This window comes from Triplophysa dalaica, chromosome 3 (assembly GCF_015846415.1).
Source record: "Triplophysa dalaica isolate WHDGS20190420 chromosome 3, ASM1584641v1, whole genome shotgun sequence".
Lineage (NCBI taxonomy): Eukaryota > Metazoa > Chordata > Actinopteri > Cypriniformes > Nemacheilidae > Triplophysa > Triplophysa dalaica.
In genome coordinates, this window is record NC_079544.1 from 2,479,446 (window position 1) to 2,500,784 (window position 21,339).

The 21,339-nt window shown below is 38.3% G+C and overlaps 2 protein-coding genes across 2 annotated transcripts in view; one reads left to right on the top strand and one right to left on the bottom strand.

Moving 5' to 3' along the window:
* Positions 1–965: 965 nt before the first annotated feature.
* Positions 966–6,461, bottom strand: myadmb (myeloid associated differentiation marker b). Its single transcript, XM_056743950.1, has 2 exons — positions 6,152–6,461; positions 966–2,517 (listed from the first exon to the last, which is right to left on the bottom strand). Exon 2 carries the CDS (start codon positions 2,422–2,424, stop codon positions 1,543–1,545), a length of 882 nt encoding a protein of 293 aa, XP_056599928.1. The 5' UTR covers positions 2,425–2,517; positions 6,152–6,461; the 3' UTR covers positions 966–1,542.
* Positions 6,462–9,972: 3,511 nt separating this feature from the next.
* The window catches only part of myo9b (myosin IXb), a 31,535-nt gene continuing 20,168 nt past the window's right edge, over positions 9,973–21,339 (top strand). The window contains exons 1-7 of the mRNA XM_056743855.1: positions 9,973–10,306; positions 10,786–11,685; positions 17,192–17,286; positions 17,733–17,795; positions 17,917–18,016; positions 18,105–18,205; positions 20,814–20,937. Coding sequence (XP_056599833.1) covers positions 10,849–11,685; positions 17,192–17,286; positions 17,733–17,795; positions 17,917–18,016; positions 18,105–18,205; positions 20,814–20,937 — 1,320 coding nt within the window. The 5' untranslated portion in view covers positions 9,973–10,306; positions 10,786–10,848. The remainder of the gene's footprint in view (positions 10,307–10,785; positions 11,686–17,191; positions 17,287–17,732; positions 17,796–17,916; positions 18,017–18,104; positions 18,206–20,813; positions 20,938–21,339) is intronic.

Below are 21,339 nucleotides of genomic sequence, written 5' to 3' on the forward strand. Positions count from 1 at the left end.
GGAATGTACTATGTCTGCAATAAAAAGTCTGAGATTTTAACATTTCTTATAAGATTCTTCCAATCTTATCCGACCTTAACTGTCTCCACTAATTAAATAACCCTGTACTGTATTCCATCTGCTATCTGATTTGTTTTGTAAATTTCTATTAAACTTGTATATTCAAATCCTTGCCATTTGTGTGTTTACACAGGCCCACAGCTCAGACTTGCGTGCTAACTGCAATATGATACATATTGTACCATAATCTAGTTTAACCGCTGTCCAGTAGAGCAAATCATGAGGCAGAGGGAGTCAACATATGTTCTCTATCTCACCAGCATAACTTTAAACAAAGCATGAATCAATGGGAGGTGAGTCTGACTCACATGTAAACGATGTACATGAGCACAAACACACACTTGTTTCATTGTCACGGTTTTATTCTGAGCTAGATTACACATTCGGGCAGCGATCCGGAGTGTGCTGTTCTCCAGTCAGTACTACACATGCTCTCCTCAGTCTTTGGAAACACAATGGAAACATTCTCGTTCGAGCGTTGATGACTGTAACAGTCACCGGCTGGCACGCGCAATCCTGAAATACGGCAACCAGCTTCCCACTTTCTTTTCGAGGAGTGTTTGTGTAATACTGTACACGACAGCAAAAACATCTTTAACATTTGCAGATACTTTTCAAAGGACATCTAGAAAACAAACGCATCCAATACAATATGCATATAAGAATAATAGTATATTCAGACTGACAGACGATGCCATATGGTGGCATGATATGTCTAAATGTACATTTATATTTCCTTGATTAATGAACAATTTTTAGTCCAGCGAATTACATGATTTGACATATAAAGCTGTGTCAAGCATCACACATATTAAGTGAAAGCAAATCGTTAACTTGACCTGAAACAAATGTGACATTTGAACTTAGTTATCAAAACAATTCTTCATGCACAGCAGTGTCAAACAAAATGTACAAAAATCATTTATTAAAAAAATGAGTAAATGCAGCATCAGTCAAATGTTTGGATACACTTGAATGCATGTTTCTCGTGATGTTAACATGCTTTAATTTATTTGTTTACGTGCAATTTAAAATTAGTTCTGCGTGCAAATCCAACTTTTAAAGATGAGTTAGACCTGATTGTAAAAGAAAAGGCAACAAGTGTCCAGCATATACTGAAATTCCTTCAATTCTGTTAAAAAACTCATGAACACGTTTTGGCGATTACACAATATCTTCAATTTCTCCTTCATAGCTGATTCCATACAATACTAAAGTTAACATGCATACAAATTGAGTGGTGTGTCTCAACTGTTGACTTTGTTTATCTTGTAGAAAAAAAAACATTATGTCAAGTCAAACTTCATTTGCTTCCTGTACGCTTGATTGATTAAGTCACTAAACAAGGATGACTAAAACAAAGCTAAAAAACAAATAACACTGAATATACTGAAGACCTATCTCAACTCTCCACTTCCCTCTCTCTACCATATATTTTCTTTAATTGTCTACTTCCTGTATCCCTCTGTCTTGCTAAACACCTTAAGCGGCAACAAACACCAGTCTGGCCGAGTAGATGAGATCGGCCAGATACAGAATGAAGTTGACAGCGCTGAGCACCGAGATTGCCAGGAGCTTATCCCACGGGCACAGGCCGCTGCTGGAGCCGCAGCTGTTGGGTCTGTTGCTTCGACCTCCGTGCTTCTCATCAAACTTATATATGGGCCAGATGATGGTGGCGGACAGATACAAGCCCACCGCCAGGAGGGCGTACGAGGACAGGAAGCGGGCGAAGGAGAAGGGCAGGAAGCCTGTGCACTCCCCTACGCACATCACGATGATGCCGGCCGACAATATGAAGCAGATGCAGTAGACTGCCAGGCACCACTTGGTTGCCCCGTTCTGGTCGTACGATACGGGCTCGCTGATGAAGACGAATATGATGCAGGCGACGAAGGTCTCGCACACTTTCAGAAGTCCCGGCGCAGTGGCCATGTAGCCGGTGACCTCTCCCGGACGGGCCTTGCTGAGACTCACTTCGCTCAGGTACGCAATGGTGGCCAGGCAGGAGAACACGGTAGACACGATACGGCAGTTGATCATCTCGCTGCGACCCGCGTAGCCTTTGAGGAAGTAAAGGGGGAAGATGATGGATGCGGACAGGCAGAGGAGGGAGGCGTAGCAGGCGAACGTGATGGGAAAGTTCTTCCAGGAGACGGGGGCGCGGGTCTGCAGGCCGAACATTTCTACTAAGACTATCAAAAGAGTGCCGACGAAACTGAAACTCCAACAGAAGATGCACCAGTCACCCGTGCCGTGAGTCAGGATGGCTCCGTACAGTGCGACGCTGAACGCTACGCAGGCGAAAACCATGCCGGCCACACGGGCCCACAAGAGCGGAGATGAACGCAACACCACTGCCATGATGAACTCACAACTTGAAGACAACGAATGTCAGTTACTGCAGAACCGCTACAGCTGATGTCCTTCTTATGTTGAGCCTTACTGGGTTCTTGTCTAGAAGCAAAAGAAACAAAAGTGATCAGTCCATGGAAACATAAACGTAAAGCAGATGATCTTGGCACTAATGGCAAAACCTTTTATAAGTTGGTTACGTTGTATGAATTTATATGAAGTGAATGAGATTGTGTTGAGCTGTAAGAGATACCCAAACAAACAGGGGATGTTGGTATGTACACAACGATGTTTTCAACTTTATCGGGTCGTTACGCAACAACTGCATTTTTGGACCCTGATTGAAAACGAGTTTTAAAGTGAACATTTTGACAAACGACAGCGCTATCGTTTCAGTGTAAACCTTGAAAACACAGCTCTGCAAAAATGAAGTGATGTCATGCGGATGAACAAGTGCAAGTATCACCAAATCAACAATGGCGGACTACAAGTGCTGTTTGTGCTACTCAACATACTTTTTAGCATCACCACAACCAGTGGAGACTCTTGACAAAGTTATATGCCGACAAAAAGCACTTTGGGGTAAAACCTGTATGTGCGCAGACACATGGTGTTTCTTTATCAAATATAATGCTGGCCTGGCATGCAAAATATAGCGTTTTAGTGATTTTGTGACAACTTTACCAAAGTGCAAAGGCAAAACATTTTTTTGTTTTTTTGTGGCTTTGTGTTTTTTTAACCACATGCTTTACCACCCAAAACTTTGCAGGGCTTTTTGCTTTTATAAATCGGTTATACCATATACTGTATGCAGCAAAGTTTCATAAAATAAAACACAGTAAATAAAATGTTATGATATTAGTAAAACGCTTAGTAAAAAATCCTCCAAACAATCTAATTCATCAGAAACATAAGCTTAATTTCCCTTCAAATTGTGCAAATTAAATTGAAAACACGCCCAATGGAAATACATCAATTTTGCAAAAACTTTGAAATATTTTAAAAGCTGTTACGCATTTACACTTGCATGAGATGTTTTACAGGCACTTTGATAAAGAAATATTTCAACACAATCTCATGGGAATTCGTACATATTTTATGAGGTGGGTAATTTGTGTGAATTTGTGCAATCGTATTCGTACGTTGTACTACGATTTGTTTCCAGTGATGTTAGGTTTAGGGGTGGGATTAGTGGAGGGGCTTCAGTGCTTTAGTCTCATAATCGTTTGTTGTTGTACAAAACACAACGTACAAATTCCTACGAATAAACTACCTCGTAAAATATGTATGAATTCCCATAGGTTGAATATTTAGCAAATCTGAAATTGAAACCCAGCAACAGAGAAACAACAGAGCGGTTGCCATGCAACACAGAAACAACAACATGCAGTGATATTTGTGTAATACAGTCAGCTGTACGTTTACGAGAATTTCAACCACGCCTCAGAACATGACTCATACAATCTGAATTAAGGAATTCCCTGCAATCGTCAACGGAGGTGGGCTCAAAACTATAGGATAATAATACATTCATGCAAATCTGATGTTCGCATACTGACTAAATACCATCGGTGCTCTATAACAAATCGTCTACGTGTGTCAGTCTGGATTCCAGACTGGCGAGGGAACGTCTCTTAGCAAAACACAGAACAACCGAGACCTTTACTCAACCCCACAGTCCATCAGTCATCATCCTCATGTGGGAGGGGCCAGAGAGGCTTACAATGGCAGCATTGAGACCCCCGTCCCCCCCGAGCTCGCCTTCACAGTTCGGTAACAGTCAGGAATACCTCCCTTGACTCGTCGCCTGGCTTACATCTAGACGGTGAAGTAAACAGTGAAGGCTCGAGTGTTTACATTGTCAAGTGAATCCTTCAAATTAAGTGGATGGAAGAGAACGAGAGAACGTAGAAAGGGTTTCAAAATACAGCAATTACTGAGCGAAGGAAAGAGGCCGGGGCAGATTCAGAATCACATATGGAAAGACAGCAGAGGGCTTTGAAAATGCGCGTCCTTTCACCTCACAGAGGCTTGTATTTTTAACACAGCCGGCGGGGATAGCACAGCCGTGAGTCATTTATCCCTCAGCTCCCTCCCGTTTTTCGCCCTGCCTCTCAGTGTCACATTTTCGAAGTTGCCATCCCTTCAAACTGCAGAACGAGGGGGATGTGCCTGCTGTTTTTTTCCACCCTGTATTTCCCCAACTCGCTGACTTCACTGTCTCTCCACTTCTAATGGTCTCGCCCTTCTTACCACCGCCCATTTTTTTCTTGTTCTCTTTTTACATTACTTACATTGTGTTTAGTGATACTTCACCCAAAAATGAAAATTCTGTTGTCATTTACTCACATTCTAGTTGTTCCAAATCTGTCTACATTTGTTTGTTCTGATGAACACAGAGAAAGATATTTGGAAGAATCCTTATAACCAGATAGATCTTGCCTCCCATTGACTCCCATAGCAGGAAAAAATACAAAGGAAAACATTTTGAAGAATGTAGGACACTATTGACTACCATTGTATTTTTTCCAACTATGGGAGACAAAGGGGGCGAGATCTGTGTGGTTATAAGCATTCTTTCAAATATTTTGGGTAAAGTATCACTTTAAGAACTGTCTATTTGAAAAGCGAATAACATCAGAGGAAGGAAATTCACTTTTTTCATGTCTTTGTCATCCATTCATGACTTAATAAGATGAGATGAAACATTTCGGCTGAAGTCATTGCAGAATATCACCATTTGCATCATATTGATCTTTGTCCATTTTAAGGAGAACCCCAAAGACACAAATCTATGTAAAAACAGAACTTTTACATGAGCTCTGAGAGATGGACACAGAGCTAGAAGAGGTCACATGGATAACTGAGTGATGCCACGAGTAACTCGATTTCTCCCTTAATCGGGTTAAAGTACTATTAACCAAGACTGAAAAACATGAGCCGTGTACAGCGTTTACCTGTTGCTGTAAAATAAGAAGAAAAGAAAAGAGAGGAGAATGTTTCTATGTATGCTAACCTATCACAAACTATTTTAAATTCAAAACAGAGGCAATAAGACTTCACTGGACTTTCATTTTATTATAGTAAAAGTGTGGTAGGCTAACTTTTTTTTAATCTGCATAGCCCATCGTTCTACTACAAATATAACTAGAAACTGGTTATTGTGGTGAGACCATGTTAAACATATGGTTACTGTGGTTTTACTAAAAGCAGAACAAAATACTATTGTTAAATAGTTAAGGGGGAAAAAGTAAAACATAGGAAATCTAAACAGATTCATTTTTCTTATGAAAATTTAAATCAATTAAAAAGTAGTCTACAACATCTGAACATTTCCTCTAAAACACGCATTAGATCATTATCTTAACAGAGACGAGCCCGTCGTGGTGGGCGTGCCTCCCCACGTGCCGCACCCAGCCATAATACATAGAAAACATATTCATTTAAAATGCAATGCATGATTAAAAGTGCGTTTTCATATCTTGTTTTACTGTCTTTCTCAAATCTTTTTCTCGCAGTCTAACACGTCCCCATCAAACAAATAAATCTCAGATAAATTATGAGAGATGCGCACTGTGCGTATTTCCAAACGCCGTTTTAAATAAATAAAACGCTTATTTTCTTTATCGATGAAATTGAGTTAAAACGCAATCAATTATGTGTTAGTGTGCATTAGAAAAAACAATTATGTTATCTTTGATGGTCAGTAAATAAGTTAGTATGTGGTTCTACTTACCGGAGTGTCCCGTTATCTTTGCGTCGAAGTGCTCGGGCTGAAACAAGTAGGCGCGGTCCTCCTGCCTCTGACTTTTCACTCAGCGAGACACTTTAACCTGCGAGTTAAGAGGGATATCCTCCCTCCCACCCCCAATCCGCCTATAGCACACCAAATTAGGGCAAATACCCTTTCTTTCTCGCTCCCTTCTGCTTTGTCTGCCCCCACCAAATAAACAGAAAGCGCTCTTTACAAGAATTTATGAGCGTGAGGGAAAAAATGTAGTTTCCCATTTATCAACTGCTTTCGGCAGAGTTACCGCCCAATGGTCTCTTACTCTCTCATTCTGTTCACAACACAAACTAACACAAAAAGATACAAAGAAAGAAGACATGATAGAAATGAATAGGCGCTTTGTGTTCCTGCATTAAGTCCAGATATTGTCCAAATTACAGTTAAAATATGTGCGTAACAGCTCTTACTCACAAACTTTACCATCAGTCTGATTACTTACCAGTAGCCTACACAAGATAAACAGAAATATGTTTTTGGTAAAAGGATGGTTTATACTTATTGTTGAATAATATGTGTGCCATCATATTTATCTCTGTTGCTAGGATGCAGAGACAATGTTACTAAGGAGACCAGATGTTTTTTTTTTGTTGCTGAGCTGTGTCTAGTGACGTGTGTGATTCGAAAAAACTTGTTGCAAAAATGTTGCAAACCCCGGAAACAGCGATACCCCCTCCCTTTTCCTCATAGCCTGCTGCTGCCATTTTGACACAGAAAAGGAAGAGAGAATGAGAGAGAGAGAGAGAGAGAGAGAGAGAGAATGAGAGCGAGAGAGAGAGAGAGAGAGAGAGAGAGAGAGAGAGAGAGAGAGAGAATGAGAGCGAGAGAGAGAGAGAGAGAGAGAGAATGAGAGAGAGAGAGAGAGAGAGAAAATGAGAGAGAGAGCTACTTAAATTTATATTTTTCTTTTGTAAATCTTTGCTTAAACTACATTCTATTTCTATTTAATATATTTACATATAAAGTTGCACTACATACATCACACTTTATTGTAGTTTATTTTTTCATTACTGTAATTATCTTTCTTTTCGTTTTTTTTATACTTACTAGCACTATTTGAATGCAGCCCAGCTGCAAATGCTTTGGCAATACGAATGCACATTTGGTCATGCAAATAAAGCACACTAAAATAGAAAATTTATGAAAGTGACTGAGAAAGAGAGACTAAGAGAGATAGAGAGACAGAGAGAGAGAGAAAGAGAGAGAGACTGAGAGAGATAGATAGAGAGAGAGAGAGAGATAGAGAGAGAGAGAGAGAGAGAGAGAGAGAGAGCGCGAGAGAGCGATTGTGTGGTGGAGAATGTTGTTGAGTAATACCTATAAAAAAATGCATCTTCTTCAAATAAGTCTTATTGCTGTGAAGTCCTGTATGTGTTGTGAAAACAAGTAAAAGTTCATTGTTAAAAAAACTATAGAATTAATCCAGAGACAAATGTTTTTCAACTAAAGTCCACAAACACACACAAATATATAGTGCTACTGTCCATCGTACAAAGTGCAATTCTGAATGGCCCCATCTGTATTCTCAACATTATTGAAAATTATTGCAACAGCTGCAGCAATTTGTTTGGCACTTAGTTTTTAAATCTGCTGCACTAAACAACACAACTAATGCACTATCAATATAATAATCTCATTACTTTCCTTATTTCATGGACAGTTTTGGAGCGTTTTGCATGGGATTAAATATTTATTCATTTTCTTTATCAAACAGTCTAATAAAATAAGACTTTAGGAACCAGTTTCTTTAAAAGCTTGCTTTGACCACAATTGAAGACATGACACATGTGCTATGTTGCATTATTTCCTGTTATCAAATCTAGCCTATGAATAAAAACGTAATTGAAAACATTGTTTCGTGTTTTAGGTACTTATGAGCTCAATGTGGTTATAGCTTTTGAACATTTATATAAAAATATTAAATGTAATGTTTAAAATGTACATATAATCAGCTAGGCTGTCTGTGATAATGTTCGTTAAAATGTTGTATTTAGCCAAAATAATAACAATAATAATAATTTTAGGTTCATTGATCAAGTTTGTGGCCTGAGTGACGTTCGCTCTGGATGAAGGATCATCACCTGCAGCTGAGCCTTACAAAAACTGAACTGCTTGTGATCCCGGCCGACCCAAAGATTCATCACAACCTCTCAATTCAACTGGGCTCATCGACCATCACGCCTTCCAGAACGGCCAGAACGGAGTGGTGATCGATGCACAACCAAACCTCCACAGATGATCCACAATGCAACGGCAAGAGCGCGCATCATTCCTCTCTTCATTAAGTTACATTGGCTCCCTAGAGTCGCTCGCATCAAATTCAAATCTGTTGTTGGCCTACAAGACCACCACTGGTTCTTCACCCCCGGCCCAAATCACTTGCTACTACAGACTTATGTATCCGCCAGATCCCTACGCTCTCCAAAGGAACGACGTCTTGTGGTGTCATCCAAAAAAGGGAAAAATCTCTCCCACGTACCTTCATTGGATTTCTATCTCTTTTCTACTCTTTCTATCAAAAAAAAACCTTAACTTTATATACTATGCTGGGCTATATGAGACCTGTTTTTACTTCACTTATGCAGTTTCTTGTCTTTATGTTGTTCCAAATGTTTCTATTGTTTACCTCATTTGTAAGTCGCTTTGGATAAAAGCGTCTACTAAATCAGGGGTTTTCAAACTTTACAAGGCCAAGAACCCCCAAATATGACAAACCTTTTGTGAGGAACACCCTTTTGTAAAATACTGTGTATATCAATCTGTGTAAAGAAACATTTAAAATTTAATAATAGGATATCATAGAGACAACAACTTGTTTCTAAATCCAAATAGTTGGCAATAATTTCACTTCGAAAAGGACAACTATAGTGAGAAAAACTAACCAGAAAGATTCAAATATATCAAATTATGGAAACTATTCATAGCAAAAAAAGCAGATGGATTATTATCGTTTTTTGCGTAATCTTTTAACCAGGAACATTTCTGTAGGACCCCTTGCAACCTGGACCCCAGTTACCCCAAAACTCCGGTACTTAATGACTAAATATAAATGTATTCCTATTTTTTTATTTCATATTCCTATTTTTGTTCTCTGTATTTTATAATTACCGCTCTTCAATTACATTTATAATTGCACAGTCTTAGAAAACCTGACAAGACATATAATGTATGATGCATTTCATTGCAAGCTGTACCTCCAGTATAAAACTCGGCTACTGTGTGTCAAATAAACGTCAATGTTTGAAACAATTGTTTGGTATTTGTCGCCCCCTATTGGTTATAATAATAATAATTCTTAATCTTAAAGTCAAAGCGAGTTTACTTTTTTATAACAGGTGTATAATCTTTGTTCGTCTTGACACTCAACAGTGTTAAATCGGGTACTTTACAGTAAATATGCATAAATAAAGTACACATTTGTAATGGCATCATCCCAGTTTCTCTTTAAAACGTACGTTGCCGAATTTCAATGCATATCTGTTGTACATCATCCATACCATGCACTTCCATCGCAACATCTATTTTCAGATGTACCTTTCTTAACGTTACTTATTGTGTTATTTACGTTACATACCAAAACAATCACCACATTATTCAACAAACAAATGCGTTTTAAATTATTTAAAATGATTGCATGCGTAAGGTCGATTTTCAACGCATGTCCAGTGTTACAAAAGAAAAGTCTTAATAGTTTGAGCTCAGGTGAGCAGGCCTACCTGCCTCCGAAACGTGACGTCACAACTGCAACTGCAGCTCGAGCGCGGTTGAGGGCGGCGCGTCATCGCGCACAACGACTACAATTAAACCAAACCCCGATGTAAGGAAGTAAAACGCCGACAGGATTGACTGTCGTCAAGCGTCTCTGTAGAAAGGCAGTCGTGTTCTTTTTGTATCGCACTGAGGTTCGTGCCCGTTTGACGTACGCGTCGTGCGCTTTCTACCTGTCGTGAATGTCGAAGCGTCGCGTTTTGGTTACGCGGTAATGCAGGTAAACGACTCGCACGAGTGGCTGAAGTGATAGAAAGATTTTCTGGAAAACACAGGACTTGTTGTTCCCATGTTGGATATGAGTGCGGTCTGGACAACAGGAGTGGTTTGAAACAGGTAGGTGATGTTTTGACGTTATTATGGGATGGTTTCGTTTTTCATTTCCAAGCCCTGAATGAAACAGAATCGTAAAATTTTTTTCGTTCGGTAAGTTAGAAGTTGTGTTACTATTGTTCAAACCCTGTTGCACTTGTTTTGTCTTTTGTTTGCTCAATATTTGTTTGTTAAATATTTGTTTGTTGTGGTGTGTAGGAGATAAATAGCTTACGTCATATTAGGGAGTTCATATACATTGTAGTTTCTCTATAACGACAGGGCTTAGCTCTTCACGTTTTCTGAACATTTAATGCTTAATTTTAACATGTATTTTCTCTTTAAATGAGGTTTTAACGCGTCACTCCTGCGTTATCTTATTTATTTTAGACCTAAGCTTATGTGTTCTTGTTATCTTGGTGCAACTGTTCCTACATACGGGGCAAGTGTGTACATGAATTCGCTTGGTCTTCCTCTAACCTCACATTTTTTTTCTGCCCTAGATGATTCTTATCATGCTGTACACTGCAGTGTGGTATGCTATTGTGTGTCTATGTGTTTAAAGAATGAACGTCATCAACGGCAAGGGGACGAGCTGCCAGGATGAAAAGCACTGCACTCTTCAAATCTACCCCAGGTTGTCCATCAAACCCGCACCATGCTGCGTCCTACAGGTCCCGAAAGAGGCCACGGCCGCCACCGTCATCAAAGGCGCTCTGGTCAGGCTCGGCCTGGACAGGTCCAAGCCCTACGTCCTCGTGGAGGTGCAGGAGTACGGCGGAGAGGAGTGGGTCCTTCAAGCCAGCGATCTGCCCATTCAGAGAGTCCTGCTGTGGCCTAGAAAGGCTCATGACCAGCACCCTCAAAGCGATGGATACTACTTCGTCCTCCAGGAAGGAAGCCCCGACGGATCCATCCGGTATGACGTCATGCCGTCTTTTCGTCGAGAAAAAGAAGCTCGGGGACTTGTGACGAGGGGCTTCGTGGCACCCCAACCCCAGGAGTACTATGATTTATGTAAACTACCCGAGGTAACGGAGGAGAACATCATGGCGACCCTACGACATCGTTTCAACCAGCAGAAGATCTACACGTATGCGAGCAACATTCTCATCGCCGTGAATCCCTTCAAGTTTCTGCCCATATATAATCCCAGATACGTCAAGATGTACGAGAACCATACGCTGGGAACGCTAGAGCCGCACATCTTTGCCGTGGCGGACGCCACCTTCCATGCGATGCTGAACAAACAGGTCAACCAGTGCATCGTCATTTCTGGGGAGAGCGGCTCTGGCAAAACGCAAAGCACCAATTTCCTTATCCACTGCTTGACCGCCCTCAGTCAGAAGGGTTACACGAGCGGAGTGGAGAGAACCATCTTGGGGACAGGTCCGGTTCTGGAGGTATGTATGGTGCCGTGAGTGCGACGTTTCTTGTTCTTCGTTGTCTGATGTTACTCTGATTTAATAAGGAAACCGAGAAAGGATGTAAAAATGGATGACGGGACGGTAGGTCGAGGGAACCAGATGAAGGCCTGACCGTTGTTGTTGTGATTACACAAAAGTGTTATCATCCTTGGATTACTGGCACTAATCTGTAAACATAGTTTAATTTCTCGAAACTGTCTTTGGTTATTCTTCACGTTCAAATGCTCGAGTCATCGCTGTATCTTGTGATTTTGTTATAACCAATCCCGTTCAAGACGGAAACGATGACCTCTGCTCAGGAAGTGGCTTTTGCTCTGAAACATTTCACACGTCTTTTACGGCATATTTAGGTGCAGAATAACTCCAAGGTGTGAAACGGACCCTAAATCTAGGACAGTGAATTGTAGGACATTAGTTAGTTACCAATCATGCTTACATATAAGAATAAGGATCTAGAATCTCTTCACATGAACGGGGCACTGCTTCTTCTGCTTATTTAAATCAAATGATCGCTCTCCACATGCACTATAAATAGAGCTGATACATTATGAAACTCACAGAGTCGTTGTGAAACTGTTTTTGTGTGTCACTTTAATGTCGTGTCAAGGAATCTTGTTTCCGTGTCCAACCTCCACTCGTTTTAGGGACAGTTCACTCAAAAATGAAAATTTGTCATCATTTACTCAGTCTCAAGTTGTTCCAAATCTGTATGCATTTCTTTGTTCTGATCAACACGGAGTTAGATATTTATAAGAATGCATCTAACCAAAAGGTTCTCGGCCACCATTGACTACAATAGTGGACTACAATTCTGGTCTACTTTTGACTACCATAGTCACGTTTTCCCACTGCTGGTGAACTGTCCCTTTAAGTGAGTGTACTATTTAAACAGCCGTTGTCAGGGACATCTGAGATTTCCTTATAGAGATAAAGGTTAGGATTGTTTTTTTTAATCCAACCATAAATGTATTGTATGCCAACGCTTTTTTTATTGTTCGTCTATGGCTCCTGGTATAGCGATGGGACCTGGAAACGTGCGTTACATCAGAATAAACAAGCGGTTAGCAGTCTGCATTGGAACACTTTGGGGGATGCTCTATAGTAATTTCTTAAAGACGTAGTAAACCCAAATGTGTAAATGCTGTCATCATTTATTCGTCACTGTGCGATCTGTGATTTCTTTTGCTGAACACAAAAGAGCGTGTTTTGAAGAATGCAACCAAACCCCATTTGACTCCACTTGCTTCTCAAAATATCTTCTTTTGTGTTCCAGAAGAAAGAGTCACAAATAGGTTTTAAATGATATGAGTGAGAATAAATGAATATTTTTATTTTTCGGTTGAGCTTTCCACTTAAACAATGCAGTGAATGACAGATTAACAGCGGCATCGGTGGTCCGTAAGGGAGTTTTTCACTGTTTGTGTGTTGTTATTTTTGGAAGAACTGAAGGCTGAAGAGTTACATTTCCGTTAAATGAGTTTTGTCAAATGCATGTTTATTTTCTGGGGTCTGAGGTTTGGTTTGTTATCGTGTGACCTTGTTTTTCGAAGTTTTTCTTCCTCATGCCATCACACTGTAGTAAGCAAGTACTTATGGCTTTTCTCCAGTAAATATTTTCAAGGTCTTTCGAAAGGTATTTTAATTTCTTAATTTGTTGAGAAGTTGAAGTGCGAGTAACTTTTTCCTTAGGGTTTCTCTACACGTTAGCCCGAAGTATCTCCACCCCCAAACGCAGTTGTCACTTGCTAACCTACGAGGAATCTCAGTCTGACTCTAAACAGGTTGAACGAGTTCTCTGCATTCCCAGGCATTTTGTTTTATCAGCGTTGTCTTAGCCCCTCTCAGTTCTTTAGAAGCGCATACAAAGAGAATAAACATCAACAAGGAACTAGCAGCTTGTGTTATGCCTCGCTGGTGTAGATAGTTTATTTTCAATCAAGTGGAATGGAAAATGTGTAGGCTGAGTTATCAGTAGTAGATGTGTTGTGGATAGAAAACAGAATGTGGTGACATTATCTCATCATGTGGCCATAAGCTAATGTATACATTAGGCTAATACAGTATTTAATTTGTGTTTTGATTCAAAGTTTGAATTAACCTTAAATAAATCTACTGCAATGCTATTGTATCCAGAGTTTTATATTTATTTCACTGAAGGCATGTTGACACCGTGGACGATAACTTAAACTATAAAGTTTGAATAATTGTTCCTACATTGAAGAGAATTAGTGAAGTCCCCAACCATAATGATAACAACACAGAGGAATGATATCATTTTTTTTTCCAAGCTGTTGAACGATAACAAATTAGAATCCTGAATTTAGATTTAACAATATTAAAATGCAAAGTGTTGGTGATAATAATACAGTTGTCTTTATTGCTATCGTTATTGGTGTGATTTGTTAAGATTTATGGCTGTTGGTTATTGTGCACTAACTATAATTATGTACCTTCACGTTCTTTGGGTTTGACATGTTTCTTAAGATTATGATTTAATTGATATTTTAAAAGGTCCAGTGTGTAATTATTTGGAGGATCTATTGACAGAAATGCAATATAATATACATAACTATGTCTTCAGAGGTGTGTAAAGATTTTTATTTGTAAAGAGCCGTTGGTTGCAATTCACAACCTCACTGAGCCATTGAGAGATAGAGTGGCGTCAACTCCGTTGACTGCACTTGTTCTAGGGCTGTAGCTATTGATTATTTTAGTAATCGAGTATTCTACCAATAATTTCATCAATTAATCAAGTATTTGGGTAATAAGTACTTTTAATTTATTAGAGAGGAATACTAAAATGGTTATTGCCAAAATTCCATACATTAATATCTGTGAAAACTGAACCCATTACATTCAAAATACAATATAATATAAATATATAAATAAGAAACATAAATAAAAATAGAACGATTGATTTCAAAGGTAAGCAACTAACTTCAGTTTATGCATGATGCATGAAGCATTTAGTTTACAAGTTTTATGTGCAAAATAGACAAAAACCAAGTAAAATAGCGGAATGTGTGCGCGTTGAGCACCTGGCTATAGGCATATATTACTAACGCGCTCTTTAAATAACAAAAAAATATTGCGGCATTGACATTAGACCAGCATTCAGTCGGTCAATAGAGAATGTGAAGCTGACGTCACGCCCCATGATGTATGTTGCAGTGGCACCGCCATCTTGGTAGTATAATACTCCACTCCTATTATTGTATTTGTACCGTAACTTGTTTTTATTGTGTATATGAGGAAATCGAAGGTGAAAGAACTATAACAGTATGCCTGAACACATCTTGTTTCAGATCAGCACGCCCATGGGTGCACAAATGCACGCAAATGCATTTGCTTTTTAAACAACGTGGTGAAGGACGTGAAAATGATAGCCGCGTTAGGCTGAAACTAGCAAAATATACTTGCACGAAATGGCTCTTTTTGATATGGCTAACATGTTTTAAATGTTGTAAAACGAAATCATTATTTAATTTTGAAAGCAAAGGCAAAAACATCGAAAAGATATTGAGATATCAAATTGTAAGAATATCACTCATCCATAGTTTCTATTGTGTACTGTATCCCCTTCAAAAACTCCACTTCCTCAGTTATTGTGTTTTGATTCTGAAGGCTTAACCCTTGTCCCAATAATGGAAGTGAAAAACTCAGACTCCATCTTAAGACTTCCATATCCTATTTGTTTCAGTGTTTGTACTGCTCCTTAAACACCGTGTCAACACCAGTTTTACCGCTACAAGAGACAATAGAACGCATTCGAACCCATTATAAATAAAATAATTGTCCTTACCGGACGTGGCGTGGTGCGGTACGGTAAGATATACTGTCCGGTATATACACAGTGTAAATCTCCCAAAGCTTTGAACTATGGAACAGACCTTTAAAACGATGAAATTGAACATGTTAACGGTAACATCTGCCTCTTTTTAATTAATTAGAAAAGGTAGTTAGTTTCTTGCACTCTTTTTTTAGTGATAGTGGTTTTGACGTACGGTTGTGAGATGTGATTACATTATGCTGTTCTGGCATCTGAGGATCGCGGTTGTGACCTTTGTACCTGTGTTTTCACTTCTCTAATAAAGAAGAGGATAAGGGAGAACTCTGCGGGAGAAACACACCTGCTGGTTCATAGCGTAGCAGACTAGTGCAAGCTAATAAGTCTGAACATCTCCGTTCCATTTGTTGAAGCGCAGGGCGTTGCCTTTGTCAGAATACCAGAAAAAAAATCACTGCATACATCAACATGTTAAGACAGGCTGTGTCACACATTCAGTTTTTCCTGCAATTCAGAAGGTTCATGCGTATTAAGTTATGTGAAGGTGGAATAATAGGGCCTGGTTTCAAAGACAAGGCTCTAGTCTAGTCCAAGACTAAAATGAATGTTTCGGCTGTCCAAAGCAATGGTTCTCAAACTTTTGCGTTGTAAGGCCCCCCTTGTTTGGGTCGCATTGCTTTGTAGCCCCCCAAATAAAGATATATTTTAAACTTAGAATTTTAATTCAACCAAAGACGTATTCAATTATACAATGCTTGAACATCAATTATTTTTCTGTTTGATTGCACAAAATGTATGATTTTTATAAAATGCCACAAAAACTGGGGCCCCCTGGACCCATCTTGGGGCCACCCAGTTTGAGAAGCACTGGTCTAAACTGAAAATAACTTACCTGAAATATCTTAATATGTCCGTGCTATTACTTTGACTCTCAAGATAAGTTATATTTTTTTCTAAGGCATTTTTATAAACGCGAAGTTTCTAATTTAACTAAGGCATAGTCCTTGCTTAGGCTAAGCCTTGTCTATAAAACAGGGCCTAGAAGTCTATAAACGACCAAAAAATACAGGTCTACAGAGTCGCTGAGGTCAGATTGTCAGATGTATTGCAAATCAATATGGAGCAGCATACAAACATGTTGATGCATGTTTGCTGCTTGTGTGTCAGTCTTTATACGGATTGTGTTGTTTTTAAAGCTGCAGAGTGTCATTTCTACATTGTTTTTCATTTTTCAAAGACGGTTTCACACAATCAGAGAATTGTTGGTCCAGGGCTACTATATATATAAATGTTTTTTAGTTGCACAGAAGCACAATGTTTTTACCCTCAGGGTAAAAAATGTGGTTTAATCGTTGTCTATACTTATTAAGTGAAAGCAAATTGTTGAATTGGATTTAATTGTTAATGTTTTATATATTTTCAAAGTGTAGAGCCAAGACATTTTATGTTTGAGATATTAAACTTGTTTTAAATGTTTTAACGCGCTTACACACAATATTTTTATGCCAACCACGTTGTTGACATAAATCAGTTTGCTATACTTATCCAACGTCAGTAACATCTAGCCATGTGGTGTCAGTTTCTGTGGTCTCGGTGTTGAGCTGGATTTCTCCTCTCTCTGTGTTAAGTCTGCAATATTTAAATTTCTTCCAAAACAAAGTGCTTGTGTGATTCATGTTTGTTTGGTGTCATCAGGCCTTTGGCAACGCTAAAACCGCATACAACAACAACTCCAGCCGCTTTGGGAAGTTCATACAAGTGAATTATCTGGAGAATGGCGTTGTGAGAGGGTGAGTCACATGTGAACATTCACTGTCACACCAAAACTCCCACGACTGCTCACAACACGTTCAACATATACAAATCGTATAATAATACTTCAGCGTGATATCTAATGCCAGAATAAGACGCATGGCCTCGAAATGAATGCTTCAACACATTACATCTGACCTTTATGATATCTTCTGACATCATCCCCTGCCCTCGATCATTTACTGTCTTCTGTTTTATGTTCTGTAAATGTTGTTAAAGTGAGGGATAATCCATGGCTAGCCGTGTATTAAAGGATTTTAATGCACGATGTGGAGGCCAAGTGCATGGAAATCCTTTAATGCAAGGCTAGCCGTCTAGCCAATCAGAATCAAGTATTCAAACAGACCATGGTATAAATGTTTTAAATGTTGAAAATACAAATTCAGAAATGATATTGCTAATACTGTTTTCTGAACATTTTTAGGGCTGTTGTTGAGAAGTACTTGTTAGGGAAATGCCGTTTAGTGTCCAGAGCACAAACTGAAAGGTAAACTTGGTGTAACTTTTCATTTCAGAACAATATTTTGTATAATGATATTTTATTATGGTATATTATATCAAATAAGCATCTTTTTCCAATCTATTAAGTTTTAAACTTTGATCCGAAGGAATTATCATGTGTTTTACTATCTGTTGATCGGGGCTTCAGAAGAGGAGAGAGATGAGTTCAAGCTCCTGAGGCCTGAAGATTGCAACTACCTCAAACAAGTAACGTCCACTCACATCATAGCCATTTCACTCACCATTTAATCATTATAATATTTATATTTGTGCCTATATGTGATTGGCCTCACAGGAAAACATGTTTCTAGAGGATGAAGCAGAAATGAAACATGAGTTTAAGAGACTTCAGCAGGCCATGGAGATGGTCGGTTTTCTGCCTCCTACCAAAAAGCAGTAAGTGCTATTCGTTACAAACAATCAAATCAAGATACTGTTTTTGTGTTTACGTATAATAAAAAAAAATACCTTCTCTCTTTGTCTGAAAAACATTTATTTGTAAAAAAAAAAGACTGTGCTTTGTATATTATTGTATTACTTGTATTTTCTTATATGAAAACAAAATGAAAAAGAATACGCCTGAAATAATTTGTGGTGTGAATTGATATATCTCAGTATTATGTCTTGTTTAAACCATCACATGTACATGTACTACAATGAATGGGTATTGTCTTCGAAAAGATTCTTTCTTACGTCATTATGATAATTATGATAATTGAAGATTAAATATTACATTTGTAGTCTTTAAATCAAGTGAGGTTGTTGCTAATAAACGATTACATTAAATGAGAAAAAGCGAAACAGTATTATCTTTAGTCATACCTTCCATTTAGACCCCATTACGTATGGAAGTACTCACAAAAATGCACAATATGTGAGTGTTAAATGGATTTGCAATGATTAGGATTAAATTGAATTAGGATTAAAGATGTTTTATTATGTCCTTGAGGAATAAAGACGCATATCTGAAAACTGTCCTGCTGCACGCATACCTAACAAAACATGATATTTACTCAGATACAAGTCTGTGCATGTTACAGACACGGAAAAATGCATCAAGAATTTCTGTGTGTGTACTGTGTTCTTTATATTCTTCTGTTGGTCAAGCAGTGAAGTACTATATCCCTTTACAAATTACAAAAAAATCAGAATTGTCCTTTCTGGAAAAGGTTTGAGGAAGCTGTTCACACTTGGAATTTTGTACTAAAAGCATTACTATTTAAAGGAGTAGTTCACTATAAAATTTCATGCTAATTCACTCACCCACATGTCAGTCAAACAGTCGAAAAAACATATTGAGACTAATGAGGAAAGCTTCCCAGGGTTCATATCCATATAATAGAGCGCTGATGGTTAAGGTCCAAATTTCCGTTCCATTGAAGTTTCAATAGGCCCTTAACGATGATTCAGGGTTTCTAGCGAGACGATTAGTCATTTTCCCCCACCAAAAGAAAATAAATATATACATTTTAAACATAAAACACTGGTTGCACTGCGTTTCGCAGCCATGACTTCCGTAGTACGCAATCATGGTGGAAAGGTCGCGCATGATGTGGATAAAAGATTTATACATCCCTGTTCTCAACACGAACTGACCATTTTAAATAATAATCTTGCACGAAAACATATTATATGTCATTCAACATTCCAAGAAAACACTGGGGCCAGCCCATTGGTCCCCTCAACCAGGAAGACATTTTTCAATTATAATTATAATAATAATAATAATATTCATATTATTTTACAAATAAATTACCTAGGAAATTAACGTTAAAAGTAAATAAAATTCTATAATGTGTTATTTGTACTGTAGAATACAAACTCAATTCCCCTCTTCTTTAGCTGCGATGCCGTGAATACAGGCACAAGTGCAGCCGAAATACCACAGCATGCACGTCCTGTCGATCACTATTTAGGTTTACATGTAAAAGTATGCAAAATGATTATTACGATGATGTGATGATTGACACACTGGTAACCATATCGACGTATATCATCTGGCAGCTGTGAATAGGAATTTAACCCAACGGTATATGGTCTTTTAAGGGTAATGATTTGTTTTGTCCGTGCTGTAAAAATGATCAGTTCTGGGATTTTATATGGTCTTATAAAATATAAACGATTTGGATATTTAAGGTTTCTTTTCGTGTTGTCTTTGTTTGCTCTTTTTTCTATGAAGATCTGGCAACACTGTCACTTTTGCGAAGAGCGGTTAGCCTCTTGTCAAACCGTGTGAAAGTAAAGACTTTTTCTACTGTTATTTTCTTGTTCCGCCTTGCATACAGACAAAGACACATCTCTGATGGGCTGATAACTATTGTGGCATGTTCCACAGACAACTGCGATTTCCATTACTGTAAAATGCCTCCAGGAGTCAAAATGTGTTTTGGAGTCAGTGTTGCAAGACTTCCACTTTTCTTGAAATGTACTTCAGCAGTGTGTGACAGTGTGTAATGACAGTTTTTTACTGTACGTCGGGGTTAAGAATTCTTTTTTTCTTGTGTACTCGTATTTCAATTGAATTTCCACTCCAAATAAACATGCAGTTTTCTATTTGGCTCTATATAATAAATAGTAATAACTTTAGGCTCTCAGTATTAATGGCAATGCCAAAACTGTTGTTTACCATTCGATTTAAGCATAGTAAATGTTTTGTATTGTGCCCCCTAACATTTATATTGGCCGGCCCTTAAAAAAATCCTTTTATTATCATAAAATATTAATTTGACCCCCAAAAAGGAAGTCAGTTTATAAATATGAAACATGAGAAAGGGGCTAATGATTGATATGATGCAACATGGACTTTAAACACATTCAAACATTACCGGCTGCCTAACAGGCTGTGATGTTTCTTCATATGTTCCGACAAAATAAATCCAGGAAGAAGTGATTAGTTGTCAAATCTATGCCATTCATGCGCATTGTTAGCTAACACAAAAGTAGTGCTATCATGTTTCCTTTATACGTGGATTATTGTGGTTTAATGAATGTTTGTGTGTTTCAGGATATTTTCTGTGCTGTCTGCAATTCTGTACCTGGGGAATGTGACATATGAGCTAAAAGAAAATGGAGAGGGACTGAAAGTGGGTCCAGATCATGTGCTCTCAGCTCTGTCTGATCTTCTCAAGGTACTTCAATAGTCAACTCGTCAACTGACCCTTGACCCTTCTTCTTATGCATAATAGTTTTGACTCATTGTTCTGCCTCATATATGGAAACAGAAAGTTGTCAAAGATGCTGATGTGTGATTGAATTTAAATGTTAAAATTAGGGCCGTCAAACGATTAATTGTGATTAATCGCATCCAGAATAAAAGTAGTTTTTACGTCATTTATGCCGGTATACTGTGCTAACTAATTTTGTATTTATGAACACGTACACATAAATGCCTTTATTTTAGAAAAATATAACAATTAATAAACGTTTATTTAGAATTTAAACTATTTGTAAATATAAATTAATACATTTAAATATTTGTTAAATATATAGACAAGTATGTGTATGTTTTATGTTTATTAATACAACATTAA